The sequence below is a fragment of the Scomber scombrus genome, chromosome 11 (genome assembly GCF_963691925.1).
Source record: "Scomber scombrus chromosome 11, fScoSco1.1, whole genome shotgun sequence".
Classification (NCBI taxonomy): Eukaryota; Metazoa; Chordata; class Actinopteri; order Scombriformes; family Scombridae; genus Scomber; species Scomber scombrus.
The window spans coordinates 19,644,363-19,665,786 of NC_084980.1; the positions used below are offsets into that span (position 1 = coordinate 19,644,363).

The following is a 21,424-nucleotide window of genomic DNA, read 5'->3' on the forward strand; positions in this document are numbered from 1 at the left end:
ACTCTACTGGGAGTTAATGATTTAGTCTTGAATATGAGATACTGTAAACAACTGTACATAGTTCAAGAATTTTCAGTATTGTAATTTGAGAGGATGAACAATAGTTCAAACACTCAGTGATTAAATCCTAAAAATGAAACAATAAAGCTGTAAACCAAGAAAAATGTGTTTGATTTCTACAGAAACGGTTCATCAAGTAAACCAGTGCTCAGGGCTTGTTCAGACAAATTAGTATCATGAACTGTAACACAACATTGCCCCAGGACAGGGGGCGACTGTCTGAATCTGAGCCAAGAATCCCTTACAAAGCGAACACTTATCAAAACAACACGGTAGCACGTAGAAAAGAGAGTTCTCTAAGATCATGTTGTAGCTTGAGACTTTTTTTTAATCCTGCACCCTGCTCAAACATATACTTACAGAATATCACATGTAAATTTTAAGTGGGAGTGAAATTGTCACCAAAGGTGAGATAAAACATATTTCCTTAACAAGCAGAGGCCACAACGCAGCTGCTAAATCCGGGGATTGGATTCCTTGGATTTGCTGTTGCCTAGTTAATCTCATTATAAGAATGAATTAAAGGGAAAAATTGCTGACGACTTAGATGGAGCCCTGAGGAGGTCATATCAGACAAGACAGAAGTATTGTCTAGCCCTTCCTAATCCCCCCACGCAACTAACACATGCTGAAACCATGCATATTCTGCCAGTTACATGTGGGGAGCTGCAGGTAGTATGGATGTAAGAATGACTTGTGTCATTATTTCACATAACAAAGCGGTGAAAAGGGTAGAGATAATAAATTAATACGCTGTACATATACTGTATATAAATCACATGTAGATATAATTAATCACAGGACAATTCAGCATGCAATTAACATTATTTTCATTTCCATAAGTGCTACTTACAGTCAATCTGGACTAATTATGAGGTCAATTACACAGATTCCAAGGTTGTTCCTCTAATCGCATTGGCCGTTAGATTAATCATTCGCTAAGGGATCAGTCTTCTTTTATTTACATTTTGTATGACAATATTTACTGTTTGAAAGCTTTGCATTTTTATAAAATTTTGATGTAAATACATAGCTGTAAAATCTGCCTGGATGTTAAGTTTGTTTCTGTACATTTTGCTCACACACTAAGTTGTTAATAGACACTTAAATTGTTAAAGATTATACTGTGTAGATTTTGTTACATTACAAGGAGAACAGAGAAGTGAATGTGACTTATAAAACATAAAATACATCCCATATACATCAGTCATAACAGAAGTAAAAAAAACATGGAAGGAGAGCAGGAAATATTGAAAGAAGTTTTAATTGACTTACCTTCAAGTTCACACCAGTGAGTAGAGTTTGGACCTGGTTTGTCCCAATTCAGGAGGAAACAAGTTATTTCAGTAAAAAAAATAAGTAAAAAACCTTTGGACAGCTCACAGAACTAGTCTACGTTCTGTTAGCTCTTTCACTTCCAACTAAGTGGCCTCCTACCAGCCAACCGACTGGTCCAAGTACAGACTGCTGCCAGCTAACTGCCTTAACTAAAAAAGACCTTTTAAATACCGATTCATTTCATCTCCATTAGCAGGCCTTATCTCCTGCAGTAAGCCCTCCCTGTCCTGACATCACTATGATCTCCCATCCAACTACTTGCCGCACCTTGCAACTGATGTGTAATTACTGAAGCAGCACTGGTCCTAAGCATGGAGTGCTAAACCTCTTTCAACGTTTACCTCACTAATCCCTTGTTAGCACTTTAGGCCATAGTTAAGACACCTAAATGCTTAGCTTCCATTTCTAGTGGTAAAATGGCCAACCCCCTCATAGATGTTCAGTAGCCACATGCAGAGAAGCTACATGATGCTAAGTCTAGATATTAAAAATCCAAGAGATCAGTCTTGTTTTTGTTGTTCTTCACATGTCTAGTTTGGGTGTCAGAAGTATTGAGCTCCCCAGGGTGCCAAGATGTTGACCCAAACATGCTTGGTGGTAATTTGCTAGAAATCCGACTAAATGGTGGCTGGATCATCCTCTCAGACCTCTTAATCTGACAGTTTGTGCTCACCAACCGCTTACAGCATGGGCCTGCACTTTGAAGTATGTTTTCTTTAATGCCTGGTGGGCAGATAGGTTCATATAAAGAGCTGAGTGGTTATTTAACTAAACAGCAGATATGCAGTGGAGAGGGGGGCATCGTGGTGCTTATATCTCCCTCTACAGACTGCAGGATAGCAAAGAGCTTTTGGAGAGTTTATTGAACTTGAGGGTTAACACACTTACATGTGCACACTCTGGGTACACCTACTGCATGTGGTAAGGGATAGGAGTCTAATTTTCTCCATAACTGCCTGAATCCTTTGAGACACACACTCGACAAGGCTCTTGAACAGTTCTTTAGCCAGGAACGCAATGCACGACGCCCGATCATTACCCCGATTAGCAATGATGACTAATATTGAAGTTGTTGTCTTCATTAATCTGTCAGACACAGGTCGACGAACAATTGCCACATGTATCTATGCGTCTTGATTGAGCTTCAGACTAGCTGGAGAAGTCAAGACTGTGTCACTTGTTTGATTTTTATGATAGGTATCGAAAAATAATCAATATATAAATCTGTTGTTTGAGATGTTTTTTTAGTCTCACTAGCATGCTCAGTTGGTTGGATCATCGCTTTGGTCCAAACTGATCTTGATAAGTGTTGGATGGATTTGTTGATGAGCACCATGTAGGTCATTAACCTGTGGACATGAAGAGGTGCACCTGGTCAGCAACGAGGCTTATTGACACTGTGACATCCAAATGATGCTCATATTGATGAGTGCCTGCAAAACACTCACCACACCATCACAACATATTACATTTATATTACACCACCACTGTGCTGAATGGATAATGTATTTCACTGAATTCTCTACTCTCACATGGTGTTGCAGAAATACACAGATACATAAATGTGTCAGTCAAGGTGATATTCCTCCACCCTTCAGTCGTCCAGGTTTGGTGATTGTGTGCCCACAGTACACCCTCATCTGCTTGTTTTAGTGTGCAGGAGTGAAACCTGGTATGACACACGCTGCTGTAGCACAATTTACAGTTCAAGAGTTGTGTGTCGAGAGATGCCACACTGCACACCAGAGCAGCAATTTGTGTATGTGGTTGAGGCCTGACCATTAACTTTAATAGGCTGGACCATTCTGCTGTGACCTCTCACTGACATCACTGTTCAGACCTGCTGCTGCTGTGTGTGTGTGTGTCTCTGTAGTCTATTATAGGCTAATTTTGAGGACAAATTTCAGACTTCCGGGGACAAAAGCTGTGTTCCCAATTAGGAAAAAGCTGATTTTTCTGTCAGTGGTTATGGTTAAGGTCATTTCTTCAGAAATGATGGTAAGTTTATGTAATGTCCCCAAAAGTGACCATGATTTGATATGTGTGTGTGTGTGTGTGTGTGTGTGTGTGTGTGTGTGTGTGTGTGTGTGTGTGTGTGTGTGTGTGTGTGTGTGTGTGTGTGTGTGTATAAAGTTCTTTCAAATTGTGAACCTCTTACACTTTCTGGCTATATAATTTATGTATTGTGTTGCAGTCATATGATTTGTTACTTGGGGACTTGATCTCTGAACAAGCCCCCTTAACAAAGTGGCCATGGTTAACCAAATACTACATTAGTTTACCACTTATGGGTATTTATTTAGAAACAAGTGCCTTACAAAAATACATAGATCAAGAAAATGCATGAATGATAAAATCATAAAAGGACATTAACAATGCAGATGCTAAATTATCTTTTATTATCATAGTTTTTAATATTTTTATGAATGTTATTTATATTGTTTAAGTTGCTACTTTAAGTATTAGCAACACTGGTAATAGTGTAAGTACGTAATAATAGCTGTGACACCAAGTATAGTAGTAGTAGTAACAATAGTATAATTATTATTATATTATACTATATTATATTTCTCTGTGTGTGTATATATATATATATATATATGTGTGTGTGTATATGTGCATATGTACACGCACACACACACACACACACACACACACACACACACACACACACACACACACACACACACACACACACACACATATACATATATACATATTTATAGATATATAGATATAATTATATTGGTGTTTAATGACCTTAAGTTTTTTACAGTCATTGGAGGATTCTGTATTTGTAAGCATCCAAGAGACAAACAAGATTAAACATTTTTTACTGAGAAAAGAAAAAAACACTAATTTAGGATTTAGGAATTAAGGGAACAGAGCATTAGGACATGTAAACCGCTAATTTAGGAATCTCCTGGGTGTAAGCTTTTTATAAGGGATTTCTGTTCGTCTTGTTTGCACCCAGCATTATAGAGTCACAGTGAGGGGAAGGGATAAGAGCAGGTTTAACCTCAGGAAACAGGCCCTGGCTATAAATTCAATGGGTCAGTGCATGGCACCTCCACCCTCTAATTACAGTAACAATCTGGTGTACAGATCACCTACTTTATGTTTCCTGTATTCTTCCCCATTGAACGACCACTGTACTTCAGCTTAATCCATCTAAGGTGGAAGCTTTTACACCCTCTATGCCTGATGGAAATCTTGCTTAGGTCTTGATTACCGTGTGATCCTGAGTAGTAGGATTCTTTGGGATCATGAATCCCTGAAATAACCTAAAAGCTTTAAATCCTAAACTTATTAGGATACATTCAGTAAATACCTGACACACGGAATGTCTTTCATGGTGACTTGCTCAACAAATACTGTTAAAACATACTGGGTATTTTTTGTTAAATGACAGCTACCAAAGACGAAAAAGAAGTCATTTTCCTTGTGATTGAAGACAGGTGATTATACAGGCAATTATAGGTAATTATACCTATATTTCTAGGCATGCAATCTTCTTTTCAATCTACTGAAGAAGCATTTTTCACATGTCTGCATCAGTAAAAGAAGAATAGCCTACTCTGTGTGACAAAAATCTCCTGCTGTAGACTGATGTCAAACACCTGGAGATCCTAGCGTCCCCTGGATGTCTGGACTCCCATCCCTAAAGCACTCTCCATAGGAAACTAATTTTGACACCTTGTATCTGCGATCTTATTCTTTCAGTCATTACCTGAAGGTTGTGACCGTTGGTGAGGTTTGATACGTAAACCGACTGGCAAATTGACAGCTTTGCCTTCTGGCTCAGATCCTTCTTCAGCACAAGAGTCTGATACAACGCCTGCATTACTGCTGATGGCTGTCAACCTCATGCTCAATCTTATTGAGATACTTGAACTCCTTCACTTGGGGTAGCAACTCATACCCAACCTGGTGGAGCCAGCATAGCCTCAGATTTGGAATGCTGACTCTCATCCTGGCCACTTCAGATTCAGGATTAGGGTTAGGGTTAGGGTTAAACAACCCCAGTGCCCGGTGGAGGTCATGGTGTGTTGAAGCCAACAGAACCACATCATCTGCAAAAAGCATAAAGCAATCTTGAGGTCTCAAATGAGGAAACTTGTTTAGCAGGTATTTGATCATGGTACTGGAAAAAATAATTTATTGACCAGATTAAAACCTTTTTTAAAAAGATGAAAATTTAAGGGATTACCAATTACCATTCATCCTCTGGGGGACATGAAAGTGTACCGAATTTCATGGCAACCCAATGAAAAGCTGTCATGACATTTCACTAAAAACAACAAAAAAAACAACAAAATTGCATATGGTGACAGGAGAAGTAGGGTGCACCAAATTCTACAGTTTACACGCTCTACGAACCATGAATGTCTGAATGTCACAAAATTTCATGTCAGATATTTGAGTGGTGGACTGTAGACTCATTTATTGTGATATCACTGTTTCCCCACTTAACCGGCATCGCCAAGAATAATATATCATTATTACTTCTCTAACGATTTGTTTAAATTTGAGGGATTTGTTTGTGTGCTTCAGTGCGATACAGTAATCTCACACCACTAACCTGTGGATGGTTTTCTGTCACAGGCCTGTTTAAACACAAAATACATGTGTGGACAGATGCCAATTCCCACACTCACGCTCCTCAATTTTCTCCGAATAACCTCATGTGTAAACAGGGAGGAGGGGCTGCAGAACGTGGCCACTGATCTCGTCCTATAAAACCACCTCCAAAAATCAGAATTTCACTGCTACCCAGTAATACAGGTAAGCAAGTGGCACCTGTGATCCTCTCAATACTTTAATGTATGATGCTATTTATTTTTCATGTCTAAAACTGCATAACTGAACTGACTTAAAAAGAAAAAAAAATCTTTACAGGTTGTTGGAAAAGATGAATGCCATCCAGGTGATTTCCCTGACCCTGCTGTCCCTTCTGGCGGCGAACGCTCAGGTCATCATGCCAGGAAGATGCCCCAAGCCTGCTGTTCAGGAGAACTTTGATGCTGCAAGGGTGAATACCGTTTACCATATATATTCTTTAAAACCTCAAGTAAAACAAACCGGGCCTCCCAGAATTGGACGTTTGTCTCACTAAACCTTATGTTCCTTGTGCCATCTCTGCAGTATCTTGGCACCTGGTACGATATCCAGAGACTGCCACATACCTTCCAGAGGGGTGAGTGCAGCACTGCCACTTACAGCCTGTTGAGCCCTGGAGTTGTCGGTGTCCTCAATAACGAGCTGCTGTGAGTAAAATACATCAACATTTTTTCATTTGGCAATAACAATTTGAGGCATATTCACACATATTCTTGAAAACTTTGAAGAATAAAAGTAACTTTAGCAGTCGCTAAGTAGTAAATAGTAACTAAGACCAAGGTCTATTTGATTACCTGTTAAAGATATCTAATATTCAAAACATTTTAAGGAATATGTTTCTTTCAATAAATCATTTAAATAAGTGTTTCATTTTAAAACTTTAAGCTTGAAAGGAATCCAATGGTGTAGTTTCTTTTCTTTTTACATTTTTCTCTCTGTCCTTTTTAGTGCTGATGGCACCACAAACTCCATCAGTGGCTCTGCAACGGCTAAAGACCCCTCTGAGCCCGCCAAGCTGCTGGTCTCCTTCTTTGAGAGTAAGATTGATTGATTTCACATAAACCCTCTTCAGGACACTGGAAGCACATTATTAAAACATTGTAGTTAAGATATGGTACATGTGGAAATATCAATATTTTCCGTCCTCTCTCTCCACTTCTCCAGACTCTCCCCCTGCCCCTTATTGGGTTCTGTCCACTGACTACGACAGCTACTCTCTGGTCTATAGCTGCACCGACCTCGGTGTGCTCCATGTGGAGTTCGCCTGGATCATGAGCAGGGAGCCCACTCTTCCTGAGGAGACCCTCGAGGAGCTGCAGAGCACCCTGTCCTCCATCGGAGTCAGAGTGGACAAGTTGATCACCACCAACCAGGACACAGATTATTGCAGTGCCATGAACCAGTAAACAGACTAAGATCTGGATTTAGCCTACAGACAGCTGTGTGCTATGCATTGTGATTGCAATCAATATACTTCTCACTGTATGTCTAATGCAAGATCAAGGCAATAAACTTGGTAAAACATAAGCACATGTTCTGGTTTCTGTTGTGTGGGTCTCTGTGGATGTACAATATTGATTAAGCATGTACAATACTTTTGCTGTAATACAGTGGCCAGTGTCCTGTTTGAGTCACAACAAAGGTGGATGGTTCTAGCTCTGGTTGGGATCTGGTAGCTAAAGCCCTTTTGACAATAATCTGCACATACCATTCAATGATTTATATGAAATACATGCAGGCTGTACTGCATGTAACACTATATCTCCCCAATTCATCTAGAGATCATTAGTCCTTATCATTTAAATGACTTGTCATGGTGCAACTATGATTTAATTAGTTTAAATTCTACATTCAGTAGCGTGCACAGATAGACACTAGGTGGTGCTATAGCACCTGCCCTTTGCCCTCTGGACCAAGCAAATGCCCTTTTGAATTTTTTGAATTTTTTTGAATTTTTATTTTTTAACAGTGTACTGTATGTGGCCCATGTTGACATGATCATCTATAAATGCTCGACGATTAAAAGCTTGTGATAATAATGCCCCCAATATCAAGGCCAGAGTCATGTTAACTGTTTAGGGCCTTTTAAAACTCAGATTTTAAAGTTGAACTGTTCCTCTATTTCTATTGAAATATCTTAAAAGCTGTCCACATTGTATTTTAACTACACAAAGTGGTTTGGCGGTACTAAATCAGGCAAGAAGCTATATTAGCTAATTATATTATTTTGTACCAACCATAAGTTATTTCTATGTTACAAGAATCTTGTATTTATCTTAATAGGCTATTATTAAAACTTAAAAAATAGGCTATTATTAAAACTATTATTCTATTCTAGGCAGCTTCAGCAGGGAAGCACCTCTGTGCTGTGCTGCAACAGGCCATCTACTAGCATGGAAGATGAGGGATATAAATCTCACACTGCTATAATAAGGCAGCCGGCAGTTCCACATGCCGCACAAAGTGCCCTTATTTTTCACTGAGCACCTGCCCCCCAAAATGTTTGTGCAAGCCACTGTCTACATTGATGCTTTACTGTGCAAGAGGCGTTCATATGTTTGTGTGTAGAAGCATTATAGCAGACATATGATCGGTAAAGATTTCGGTGGAGGGCATACTGTATAAAACAAACCACCCCAAGATGAGCAAATTCTGCACAGTTATGTCTTTTTTTGCAAACCCAACCCAGGGGTAGGTTTTTGTGTATTGTTAGTGATAATTCTTAACCAAGAGAAGAAACTGCATGACCCAAATGCATTGACCGACATACATTATTTTCCTACTGTATAAGCACATACACTTTAACGCATGTGCTTGTAACTTCATTCTTCAGCTAATATGGCTGTGTGCAAACTCCATAACACTGCTGTGAAACTATAAGGAAAATTTACATTCAAGAAAAGCCGTTTGATGCTCAGAAGCTGCAAGTAATGAAACCAAAGTATTAATGCTGTAAAAATAGACAAATTAATAATTTTCAGATATTTATTGATTGGATTAATAATTCCTTGCCATGTTACAGTTTTTAAAGTGTTTTTAAAGAGTAGAATGAGCCTGAGGGCTAAATACAAAAGACGCTCCAACATGCACTTGTTTCTACAGGTTTATTGCATTAACGTTGCGTAACATCTTCAGGATGAGACATTCCACACACTGGATACAGAAGTGTGTCATATCTGTAATCCAACAAGTCGTCCTTATAGGCCATTAAGCTGAGTCAGAAGTATTTCTGTCTACTGGGTCATGGCACTGCAGTAGGTGGCATCCTGGTTGGTAGCGACCAGCTTGCTTGCGTCGACTCCAGTAGAGGACAGGATGCTTTGCAGCTGCTCGGTGGTCTCCTCAGACAGGGTGGGCTCTCTGCTCATGATCCAGGACAACTCCATGCGGAACAGGCCGAAGTTTGTGCAGCCATAGACCAGAGCGTGACCCTCATAGTCGGTGGACAGCACCCAGTAGGGACCAGGGGGAGATGGGACTGGAGTGGAGAGAATAAAGGAGTTAAAACTGTTGGAATATTCTGCACATGAGTAATGACTGATCTTAAATCTTATAATATTTGTAATGTGTTAGATATCTTTACTGTCAAAGAAGGAGACTTCCAGCTTGGCAGGCTGAGCAGGGTCTTTGGGCTTGGCAGAGCCGACAATAGAATTAGTGGTTCCATCGTCACTAAATAAAAAAGGAAATAAAAGACCGTTAAACTTGAAAAGAATAAGATTTTGTATTGTATGTTCTCTCTCTTTCACGATGTGCTCTCATTACATAAAATTGATACTGTGCAATTTAAAAGTCTGTGAAGGACAATTAATACAGCTGATGCATTTGATGAAAATTTGTGAAATGTAACTTTAAGAAAAAAAGGCCTTAACCAGAATAGCAAGAGACGACCTTGTGTGGAAACACTTTCATAGTGCTGTTTTACTGGATTCTGGTCTTTTATTCACTTCCAGGTATAAAATACCTATTTTTACTCTGTCAATTATTATTTCATAGACTGGGTCAAGACCTGCATGTGAGGTATTATAGTTTCAGAAATCATGAGTTTAACCCTTACCCAACCAACATATTTAACATATAAGGATTACTGACAAGAATAAAGTACTGTAAGAAACAACCATCATAGCTAAATTCATTTGAAAACTTATGTCTTCTCAAAACATTATTAGTTATGATATAGTGTTCTCTGAAAAAACATGTTTTTATGAAAGTTAGTTAAATTGTATATTGTGTAAAATGAAAATTTAGGGTCATTGACAGATCATATGAGGAAATCTGTGTCTGCTGCATCGGAGTATACTTCAAAATGACTGAGTGCCCCTTCCCCACTATTGCGTGTGATACTGTAAATAAGGACCCACAGCAAACATGAACTCAATAAATAAATATATTAAAATTGTATAGAAAAGTAAGTGGGTGTTTTTGACTGGGGTCCCCCAGGACCCCAATATATTGGTGTTTTTACAAGGCACTAATTAAAATAGAAACAGAAAACAGTGTTATCAAGTCATAAGAAACACATTTATTTACAAAGTCAAAGTCATAAAAAATGGGAATGATTGAGTAAATTACCTGTGAGATATAATAAAAAGTAAACCTCTGAGGTCTGCAAGTACCCCAGTGAGTATGATTAGGGTTAAGCAGCACTTTATTAAAGCACATGTTTAAAATGTCAACTATAAATGTAGAGATTTATGTAGCATGTACTCACAGCAGCTCCGAGTTGAGGACCCCGATGACTCCAGGACTCTTCAGACTGTAGGTGGCAGTGGCACACTGACCTTTCTGGAAGGCTGTTGGCAGCTTCTTGATCTCATACCATTTACCAATGTACTGCAGAGGAAACACATCATTTCACACACTGAACTCACCACTGCAGGTGTGAATTTGTTGTTGAAAGTTAATGCAAAACAGTAATAATAATTGTTGGTCATTAGGCATATATATCTGTTAAGTGTATATGTCTGAAGCTGTACAGATTATTAATTAGTAGCACAGAAAAAATAAAAGTAAAAGTTTTAGTATTCACCCTGGTGGCATCAAAGTTGGCCTGAACATCAGGCTTGGGACATTTGCCGAACCTCAAGATCTGAGCGTTTGCTGCAAGGACAGACAGCAGAGTCAAGGAAATCACCTGGATGGCGTTCATCTTATCACCACGACCTGTAAAGGGAACAAAACAGACAAAAGAGGCATTCAGCTGCACATCAGATGCCCAATTTTAGATTAGAGTGAAAGAAAAAGTCACAAAGTGAGATATAGATGTGAAGAGAGAGGGTCATGACTGCTGTCTCCTCACCTGTATGTAACCAGTTGTGTGTGAGGGACAGTCAGATACTGAGGGTCTTTATAGATCGGTGCACCTGTAGCTTCACCATTGATCACATTCTTGGCCCCTCCTATGTGTGAGCGTGAGAGTTGGCATCTGTTCAAATGAATACACTCTTCAAACAGGCCTCTTTTGATGATGTAATCTGCTCTTTGTATATACTGAATCCATCTCATTCATTCATACTTTTCTCAAGAAGGAAGTCTGGTAAAAAACTTTTTGACATTGAAAGGGGGCATTCTGGTTTGCATAACAAATTTTAGTCCACTGTTGCCAGTATCAGTTTTCCCATCCTCAGACAAAAGAGCAGTCACAGGTGAACATTTACTGCATCTTTTTGCTTGTATAGACCTCAGGTTTTCCTTGCAGTGTTTCCTAAAGCACACAGGTGTAAAGAAAGATTAATTGAACACAGGTGGAACTGGTTTTCGTACCGCTCCAAAAATCATTCTCTTTGCCTTTGGACTCATTTTTAATCCCTGCCTTGCTTTTACAGAAAGTGTTAAGGACCTTGGAAATTTCTTGCACTGGAAAAATGGGTTGAGGCTGAAGCTGTCTTTGGTGGTTTATCATTAGAAGAGATGTAGAAAATAGAATCAGACGAAGAGCTCCGGGACATAAAGGGCTCACTAAAAACATTCATTAACTAGCATTATATGGAGCAGAGGAATCATTAAAATGCGCTCAAAACAACAGTAGCCTATATTGTGGTTAACAATTGTTTCCACCCATGAATATTAATCTTAGCTTTTATCATTCAGTTGTCTGGCAATGTGTCATGATAATTCAAATTTGTTTTCAGTGGTTTCACAGCAAACACTATGTTTACTTCCTGGATGAGAGAATCTTTTTTTTTCAAAGCTCACTTGAAAAAACATTAGAGGCAAATATGTAATCTACTTTGATTCAAAGCTAGTGTTTTACTTGGTCAGAGATGAGAAGATCAAACATTGGAGCATTTTTTTTTGTAATTCAAGCAAAGGTTTTCTTGTGCTTTTCATACAATAAAACTAAGAGTCTACTGCCATGCCAGCAGCTCTGTGAGGCTCATGGGGCCACAGCAGGCAGTCAGCTCAGTTGGGCCAATTGCGGCTAAGTGTTGGCAACTCAACTGTGTTCTGGCGATTGCCCAGTTATTGTTTCCAGATTTGGTTAGATTTTGGATCTGTGGCTGAGAATTGGCTGCATTTGAACCAAATGGTCATAAAGACCTGGACCAGTTTAGGTTGAGTGTTGGGGGTAGAGAGGTCAGGGGTGGGGCATAGGAGAAGATGAAACTTTAGGGGTAATTTCCTTCATCATGTTTTGACAAACTGACCCACCTTGAAAAGACAGTTCCACCTTCCCCCATGCTCCATAGATCTGGTTTATAAAAACTTTGCACCAGGCTGAGGTTACCGAACAGGAGTACAGGTTTGTAGTTTTGGGAATTTCTCCTGAGAAATGACCTTTCACCTACCCAGTGTGACATTTTCTCAGGCATGTTTGACCACAACCATGAAAATAAAGCCAAAAGGAGTCTTATCTTTGTTAAAAGATAACCAACATACTATCATCTTAACCAAACACTCACCTCACTCAGTGTGGCGATAACATGAACCAGCTCATAAGCAATGAATCACTTATCCTTTGTTTGATAAATGCAAAAAGGTAAATAAATGTAATAATCGAAAACAAATTTAGTTCAATATGGGGCATGAAAAGTTGCACTAAAAGCATTAAGAAAGAGCTTACTAATAAGTAGTTTTTAAAATTACATAAGTAACTATGCAATAAGTTACATATACATACATACATAACACACATTTTATATTTCATTAATCTTATGTTTTCTCAGGAAACTGTCGTACCTGTGATCAATTTATTTGGTTTTCATGTAATCTGCACCGTGCTTAATGAAAGAAGACTGAAAAAATGTGATCAAAGCATTTTTCTCTGTTCACCACAATGTGCAAAAATGTACGAAAGAGCAGAACACGGTCAATAAAATGCCTTGGAGGGACTTTTTTCAGCTTTTTGGACATTAAGCAAAGTGTAGACTTCTTGGTTGTTTTTATGAGCTAACAGCTATGTATTGAAGATTTCAGAGATATTTTTTCTAAAGGATACTGAGCATAAATCTTTGTTTGTATAAATAATGAAAAAGAAAATTGATGATAGATATACAATCTTATTTTGGATTTGTTGAGCTGATTTAAAAAAAAAAAAAAGTCACATCAAACAGGGGTTCTTGCTGTTTGAATTACAGCAGCCTAAAGGAGAGCAGCCATTTGTTTACTTGTGATTTAAAGTTGTTATGTCATTCAGTTTTTATAGAAGGAGGAAACAATAACAGCAACAATATATTGTAATCTTATCCGATATAATAGCCAGGCAGCAAATTAAACCTAAATTAAGCTTTGGAAACATTCAGATGTTGCAGGACTTTCAGAATTAGACTGATTTTGTGGGAAATTGTGATGCTGGAGTGTCAAACATTAATATCCAACACACCTAACAAAACCTCTTTAAGTACAGTAACGCAACACCACTTACATCCATTTCATCATTGTGAATTGCTGTCAGTTAAATTTAGGTGAAAGGTCTCAAATGATGTTGTGACCTCTGTTGTCCCTCAGCAACAGCAGCTGGATCTATTCTCAAGCTCTCTGTGTGTTTGTATATTACAGCACACGTGAAGGCATTTTCACTACCACATTACATGTTTAACCTATAGTATGTTTGTGTACACAGGTGCCAGGAGTCCAAACATGACCCCATGTGTAGTGGCAGCTGAGTCTTCACTGTATCTATCACAGAACTGTACCATATGTTGAAACAAAATGTTAAATCTTGACTATTTTTCAGGTTTTTTGAATGAATGTAAAAAAAAAAAGAGAAAGATATCTATAAAAGTCTATAAAATGCAAGGAAACGGGAAATTGCTTGATTTGTCTGACCAACAGTTCAAAACAAAGATTTTTAATTTGTAATAATATAACAGAAAAGCATAAAATCCTCCATCTCTGCATGATAACTGATTTCAACAATTAATTAATTTAAATCATTATCATCCTTTCCCAAACAACCATACATTTGAACATTTTGCACTAAGTTTTGGATCAGTTTCTTAAGTCTGAGACACACTGGTTGATTGACAAATTAGGTGATTCATTTTATATTTGGCTTAAAACGTAAGTACTTGTACAACCCAAACGATGATGTTTCTAATTTATACGTCCCTCGAGGAAACCTTTCTTACAGCGAAAGCTCAGGTGTGATTGATAACATTAACAAGGGCTCAGTTTGCAAGAGCAGGGAGAAGAAACACATAATTAATGTAATTAATTACACCTGTGCTTGTTCAGTCTAAACATCTACCTTGAGGACAGTCTATAATCTGCTGTTTTTGTGCACGAAATCTTGCATCTTAATAAAACAAAGCTAAGTGATTTAAAGGAGCTTCATTTTGTCATTGTACTTCCAACACAAAGAGGGAATTTGATGCTAAAAAGAGTGTAAATGTGGCATGATATCCACTTGACTCATATAAGCTTCACATCAGCTTTTAAATTAATTTCTGCACAAGGGGGGGCACTGGGGGTTTTGCCCCCATCACTTACATTAAAAGAATCAGTATGGACGACAGGAATGCTTACAGCAGGGAAAACCTCTTTAATTGCTCATATGGACACTTGACAGTTGTTTTAAAACATACTTAGAAAACTTTGAACCTGTCCTTCCTATCCTGCTCTAAAGCATGGCCCTCTGGCGCCACCCTCAGATCAAATGCAACATTTTCGCACCATAAGTGTCGCTTGTAGTAATTAACCCACAGAGAATTATCACCCAACTCTGTGGTTTCCCTCAGCTCTGCAGACCGTTTTAGTGTCTTTCAGTTAATTGTTTTTGTTCACTCCCACAGTGCTCATCTGCATAATTTCCAGACACATCGGGCAGCTGTTTACAGCAAAAATGCTCTGATAAACCCACTGAATGCTACCTGCACAGCACCACATGGCAGACAGACTAATTTCTGGTCAACACAGTGAAGCTGAAAGCAGAGTAAATATTGGACTTACATCATCATCAGGTGGAACCAGAAACGACTCCCCATGAATGCTAATGTTGCTCCATATCTGCTGTTGGTTGTGTAAATAAGGAACTATAATGTTATACATTTACCATATCAACTTTAAAGGGTGATAATATGACAGTGTTGTATTCACAGAAAAAAAGCTAATCAAAATGTGCAGATTTAAGAAGATTTTTCATCCAACGTCCATATTTTTCAGGCATGTAATAAGCACCTGTGAGGCTGTAATGCTTATTACACACCTGGGAACAATAAAAGCATTGATCTATAAAGCACGAAAGCCCTGGAAGAGGAGCTGTGTCCACAGAGAGGGATATGTGGGGCAGCTTTCCCACAGTAGGACTGATTGATTGGCTAATTAAGTTTAGGGATGGGCAGCTAGCATGAGAAGCGAGGGCAATTACAGGTGAAAAGACAAAGAAAAGAGCGCCATCTACAGAAACTCTGACTTTATAACAGAATCCAGGACAAAAACATAAGAGGGAAACAGAGGAGAAACAATTGTTACGATGACTGAATCAGACCTCCATGTGATTGAATATTGAAATAATTAAAAGCTATAAATTACACACAAGATATCAAGAACCCACCCCAAAATAAACCAATTTTTTTCACCTGAAAAGCCCCAAAATATCCATCTCCACATTATCATTTGCTTATTTAGTATTCCTTTGACATCTTTCTCTTGGATTTAGTAAGTAATGTGGTTGTTTCTCTCCTTGATCACCCGCTGACCAGTCAAGCTCATCGCCTCCATCCAGGGAAAAACCCCTGTGCCTCTGCTTGACCAGGCTATGATGTAACCGGGTGCAGAAAAAAAAAATCATTCCTCTCTGAATTATATTAGCTGAAAATCAAACCTTTTGAACTTTTTAATCTTTTAGTTAACCTTGATTGGTGCCAGGGGGGTTTGTCTAGAAGCAGACAGAATTCAACACGACATACATTTAATTTAGTGGTTTGAGCTGTTTTGTTAAGGACATTTTAGAATGTAAAAGTATAGTAAGAGTCAGATATTGATATTTAAAACTGCTCATTTCTATTATGTCCAAGTATTCAGTGAAATGACTAACGCCTTTCAAAATGTGTTGGGTTTTTTGCCATTTGATAAATACCACATATTTTTATCTTTTCATGAATACAGAAGCGCTGCCAATTTTCCAAACAGACGATGATGATTTGAATAAATGGATTAGACTGACACTTTTCCAGCACTCGTTGATTAGGTGATAATTTGAACTACATGAGCATTTAATCAATCAGCGAATATGAAAAAAAGAATAAAAACATAATCAACAAGAGCAGTAAAAATATCCCCATGCAGCCCTTTTTGTGTATGACTATATGTATGTTGGGCTTGACAGTTAAATTAATACCACAGAAAAAATAAATAAATACTTTAAGTGTGGATGAGCAGTTGAACCCTTGCAAGGAAAAGGTTGCAGGTGAGGAAGTTGGAGGCATGATGAGAATTCTTACATTATTCATATATACAGGTCAAATATTTTAAAACCCACTTCTTTAGTTTGGCTCTTATTTGTTCACAAGCCCCTGCATCTTATGACAATAGGCCTTTTTCACAGCAGACATTTTGACAGTCAGGTAAATAGTAAATGTACTGCATTTATATAATTCCTTTCAAAGTGCTTTAAACCACATGACTATATTCACATACACTCACACACTGATGGTACAGCCTTTGGGAGCAATTTGGGGTTCAGTATCTCACCCAAAGACACCTTTACATACGGACTGGAGGAGCTGGGAATCAAACCGCTGATCTTCCGATTTGTGGATGGCCCGCTCTGCCTCCTTAGCTACAGCCACCCCAATTATGATACTGATAACATTAACAATGGCTCTGTTATGTGTCCAAGTAAGCCATGACCGAATGACAGTGAGCCAGCATCCAACATACCAGGACCTTGAAACTGGGGCAGCTAAATGGAATTCAGCCATCGTTCATTAGTGATGTGTCAAAATACCTGGTGAAAAAGGACTATGCACAGGAAAATTGTCCACATTTGTTCACAACCATGAAAGCTAATCAACACTACCACACAGTCTATTCCTCTGCAGATAACTGTTATAAAAAAAAGAAGAAACTTGCCAAACACTGTGTGTAAATCATGCCCTTTAATGTTGCTGTACAATTTCTTTGGCCTGGGTCCTCGGTGTAGAGACTTCATCTCCAGTAGCAACACGAGACTGACTCCAAGCTGAGTCAATACACAGAGATCAGCGACTCTGCTAACAGCACACTGAGCAACAAAATGCCATCCATCACTGAAATATGTGGGCACTGAAATCATGAATGTCAGGGATCAGTATGTGTTTAACATGTAGTAAACAAAGAGACCGTCATAAACGTCATAATCCTGAATGTTCAAATATGACGTGAACATTAGAGAATAGTATTTAATTATATAAATTTAATTCATTAACTCAATTCTTTTGTATAACAAGAAGGTTGTTTTTTAAATATAAAATCAAAATGTCAGTCAGGGTCAATTATTTTCATCTATTTTAAAAGGGCTTCCACTTTTTCAGCAGCTGTTAGTATGTAATCTTTACAATCTGAGAGTCACTTAAAGAAAACTTTTAGAAAAATCCACATTACTGTCCATCTAGGACAGGAGAAAATCCAGTCTGTTTTATAACATTTCTACTGGTATGTCCCCCATGACTCCAATTTGCTAATAGTTTACTTCAAGTCTGAAATAAAGCTGGCTAAACACAAAGACGCCCATTGATGACACAGAGTCCCAGTGCTGCAAAACCTTGCAGAGAGACGTCTCTAATTCAAATACCAGTATTTGTCCGAGGGAGAGAGCACATATCTGTACCACCAGGGCACACAGGTAAGAACTGATGTTTAGTGATGTTTATTAATATTACAATCACAAAATAGATGACTGAATTAATTAGAATAGTTCATGTGTTTGTTTATCCTTGTGTGTCTCATTTGTTGTTCTGGGACATATTGAATATATTGTGTTAAAAAAATCTGCTAAGAAAACTCTTCACACAGCTTTGATTAGGGTCATGAGACCATCGTTCTGCTCTTCAGCGCTTACCTCTGCTTATCTTTTTTATCTATATCTTTTTTCCTTTCATGTTTCGCTTATTCCTTGACTAATCTACATGAAAATGTAATGCTGTTCTTGGCTGTAGATTTAGTCACCCACTTATATGATGTGTTTGATAATCTTTTGCAGGTATTGAAGGCCCTTTTCACTATGAATCTATATTTGGCTTTGGTTGCATTCATCCTCCCCCTCATCAGGGCTCAGGTGCCCCACTGGGGACCATGTCCAGAACCAGCTGTTCAACCTGCTTTCACCCTTAAACAGGTACTGGTGGAAAGTTCATTTGCACAGAATATGTTGAATAAATTGGTAGGCCGGTGTCCACTGCTGTGCTGTGATAGACGACTGTCCTTTATTCCTCCCATGCCATTCAAAAGGAAATAAATGTAGACTTAAGACTGTCTGTCAGTTTGAACGACTGCTATGAGTGTATTTATACAATCCAATATTTTAAAAATGCATAAAAAAGATACAGTGTATGGTATTATATTTTACTTTATTTTAATTCCACAGCATGTAACCATTCATAATTGTTAGATCATTAGAGTTTTGTGTATTATGATGATTTGAGAATATTTTAGTTTGGACTGCTAATGTATGTTTTATTTACATTCACCCATATTCTCTGCTCACAGTGTTTTAACTCATCCTTGAATTTGTGTGTATGTGTGTGTGTGTGTGTGTGTGTGTGTGTGTGTGTGTGTGTGTGTGTGTGTTTTCTCCACAGTTTATGGGGAGATGGTTTGAAATCGCCAAACTCCCGGCCCAGTTTGAGAAGGGACGTTGCATTGAGACCAATTTCACTTTGAAGCCAGACAACTCCATTCGAGTGGTTAGCTCTGAAATATTGTAAGCCCTGTCTGAAGTTTCATTGTGCTTTGGGAAGTTTGTGTGGTGTTTATTACCTTTAATTTAACATGAAATCTGACTGTCCTGATTGAAACAGAAAAGGAGAGCTGAGAAAAATCGAGGGGATCGGAGTCATAGAGGATCTGAAGAATCCTGCCAAGTTGGGAATAAGTTATTCTTACGGTGAGTATGACTATTTTAAAATACACTTTTGAGAATAACTACCTCTATGGTGTGTTGTTCAGGGGGTCAGCTGTTAAAGATTGTAACATCTGCACTAGCACACTTCTTGCTTCAGACCGTCTTTTCAGCAGAAAGCATTTAAGATGACCTGTTTCCGATCATGTTTTTTTTTGCAACTTTTAGCTCTCAAGCCTTGTATATTCCTGTATATTCACCACATGTCTATCATCCAACAGTCCTGCCCTATTCCCCTTACTGGATCTTGGCCACTGACTATGTGAACTCAGCCTTGGTGTACTCCTGCACGGACGTCCTGAGGCTCTTCCATGTTGACTTTGCCTGGATCCTGAGCCGAACACGGACCCTGCCAGAGGCCACCATTGAGAAAGCCAGGGAGATCTTCGCAAACAACAACATTGATGTGACCAGGATGATTGCCAGCAAGCAGCAAGGCTGTGAAAAAACTCTGTGAGGCGATGAGCAGCTATGTAAATGCAACACAAGATGGCGCTGTTCTTATCAGGAAGGAAATCCAGAATAATCTTTGACTAATATTTTTTTTATTATGAACTTGTGAAGCTTAAACTCAACTCAGTTACTCAATTTGATTGTGTGTAAAGCAAAGCTTTCCCACCTTTTTAAGGCAATATAAATGTTTAAAACACAAAGTAACCATGTGTATACACTGTACAAGTAGTCTGATATGAGGATCTTTGATGTATAACAGCATGAATGAATACTTTCTTTGGAAATAAAATTATTTGTTGTTATAAATCATAACCTTTAAAAAAAACCATATACAATGAGAGTAATAGTTTGTTCAGTTTTAACCGCAGAAACTGTTGATTTTGACCTAATAAAATATGGTTGCTGTTTTATTTGCAGAATCATATTGAAATCAAATGATCCTGGAACTAAAATCTGATGTTAATTCCACAAACTGGAGACATAAAGCTTCTAATTAGAGTTAATACAATTGACTGAAATGTAATTAATTTGATCATCCTTTATTTATAAGCTTCATCTTTCTGTACCAGACAAACACAACTTTTAATGGAAAAAATACTGTATGAATACAGAGACTATAAGTGACATTAAAGGACCCCTGTAAAAGGTGTTTTGCTTCACCTTTAAAAAGTATTCAAATTACAGACAAGCGGCTTGATGTTGCATGGCTAGTGTTGCAACATTACTTTTATTTGAATAAATTTAAGTGACACATCACGATCTGTTGTGTTGAACTGTTTTTTTCCCCCCTTCAGTTTTAGTCTTGAGAGTCTTCAAAGTTTGCCAATTTGTTTTGTATGTCAAATATATAACATGGTATAGGTGAAATGTATGTAAGATGTAAGGGTTAATAAAACAAGAAAGTACTCATAATCATGTAAGGAAAAAGCACACAAACTATTTTGTTTCTTGTGGCAGTATTTTACAACACACAAAAACACACTGGTGGAACCAATACTCAGATCTTTTGCTTAAGTAAAAGTAGCCACTGAAAAAAATAATCAATTGCAAATGAAAGTCTTGCATTCAAGGTACTGTACAGTCATACTGTAATATTAGTAAAATGTACCTAAAATATCAAAAGTAAAAGTTCTCACTCTGCAAAATTGCCCAGTTTATATTATTGAATGTATAAATGTATAAAATGTAGTACAGTAAAAAGTACATTTCCTTCTGAAATGTTGTGGAGTAGAAGTATAAAGTAGCACTTGAGTACTTGAGTAAATGTACTTAGTTACATGGCACCACTGCTTTTGGGAAGGTACAAAATATAAATAAAATTAATCTAAATTATATTTACTTCTAGAGAAACCGGTAGTGCTTTTACAAGAATATCGTATAATGAATATGTACAAGAATGATGACGGCCAGTCA

The 21,424-nt window shown here is 38.0% G+C and overlaps 3 protein-coding genes across 3 annotated transcripts; 2 read left to right on the top strand and 1 right to left on the bottom strand.

The window, feature by feature from the left end:
- Positions 1-6,310: 6,310 nt before the first annotated feature.
- Positions 6,311-7,424, top strand: LOC133990978 (apolipoprotein D-like). The gene is made up of 4 exons (XM_062429420.1): positions 6,311-6,430; positions 6,544-6,665; positions 6,967-7,055; positions 7,183-7,424. The coding sequence occupies exons 1-4, from the start codon at positions 6,311-6,313 to the stop codon at positions 7,422-7,424; spliced, it is 573 nt and encodes a 190-aa protein (XP_062285404.1).
- Positions 7,425-9,251: 1,827 nt separating this feature from the next.
- Positions 9,252-11,330, bottom strand: LOC133990961 (apolipoprotein D-like). Its single transcript, XM_062429397.1, has 5 exons — positions 11,318-11,330; positions 11,048-11,181; positions 10,730-10,851; positions 9,602-9,690; positions 9,252-9,496 (listed from the first exon to the last, which is right to left on the bottom strand). Exons 2-5 carry the CDS (start codon positions 11,165-11,167, stop codon positions 9,252-9,254), a joined length of 576 nt encoding a protein of 191 aa, XP_062285381.1. The 5' UTR covers positions 11,168-11,181; positions 11,318-11,330.
- A 7,331-nt stretch (positions 11,331-18,661) lies between these two features.
- apoda.1 (apolipoprotein Da, duplicate 1) lies at positions 18,662-20,015 on the top strand. The gene is made up of 4 exons (XM_062429391.1): positions 18,662-18,775; positions 19,239-19,360; positions 19,458-19,543; positions 19,780-20,015. The coding sequence occupies exons 1-4, from the start codon at positions 18,662-18,664 to the stop codon at positions 20,013-20,015; spliced, it is 558 nt and encodes a 185-aa protein (XP_062285375.1).
- The last annotated feature ends 1,409 nt before the right edge of the window (positions 20,016-21,424 follow it).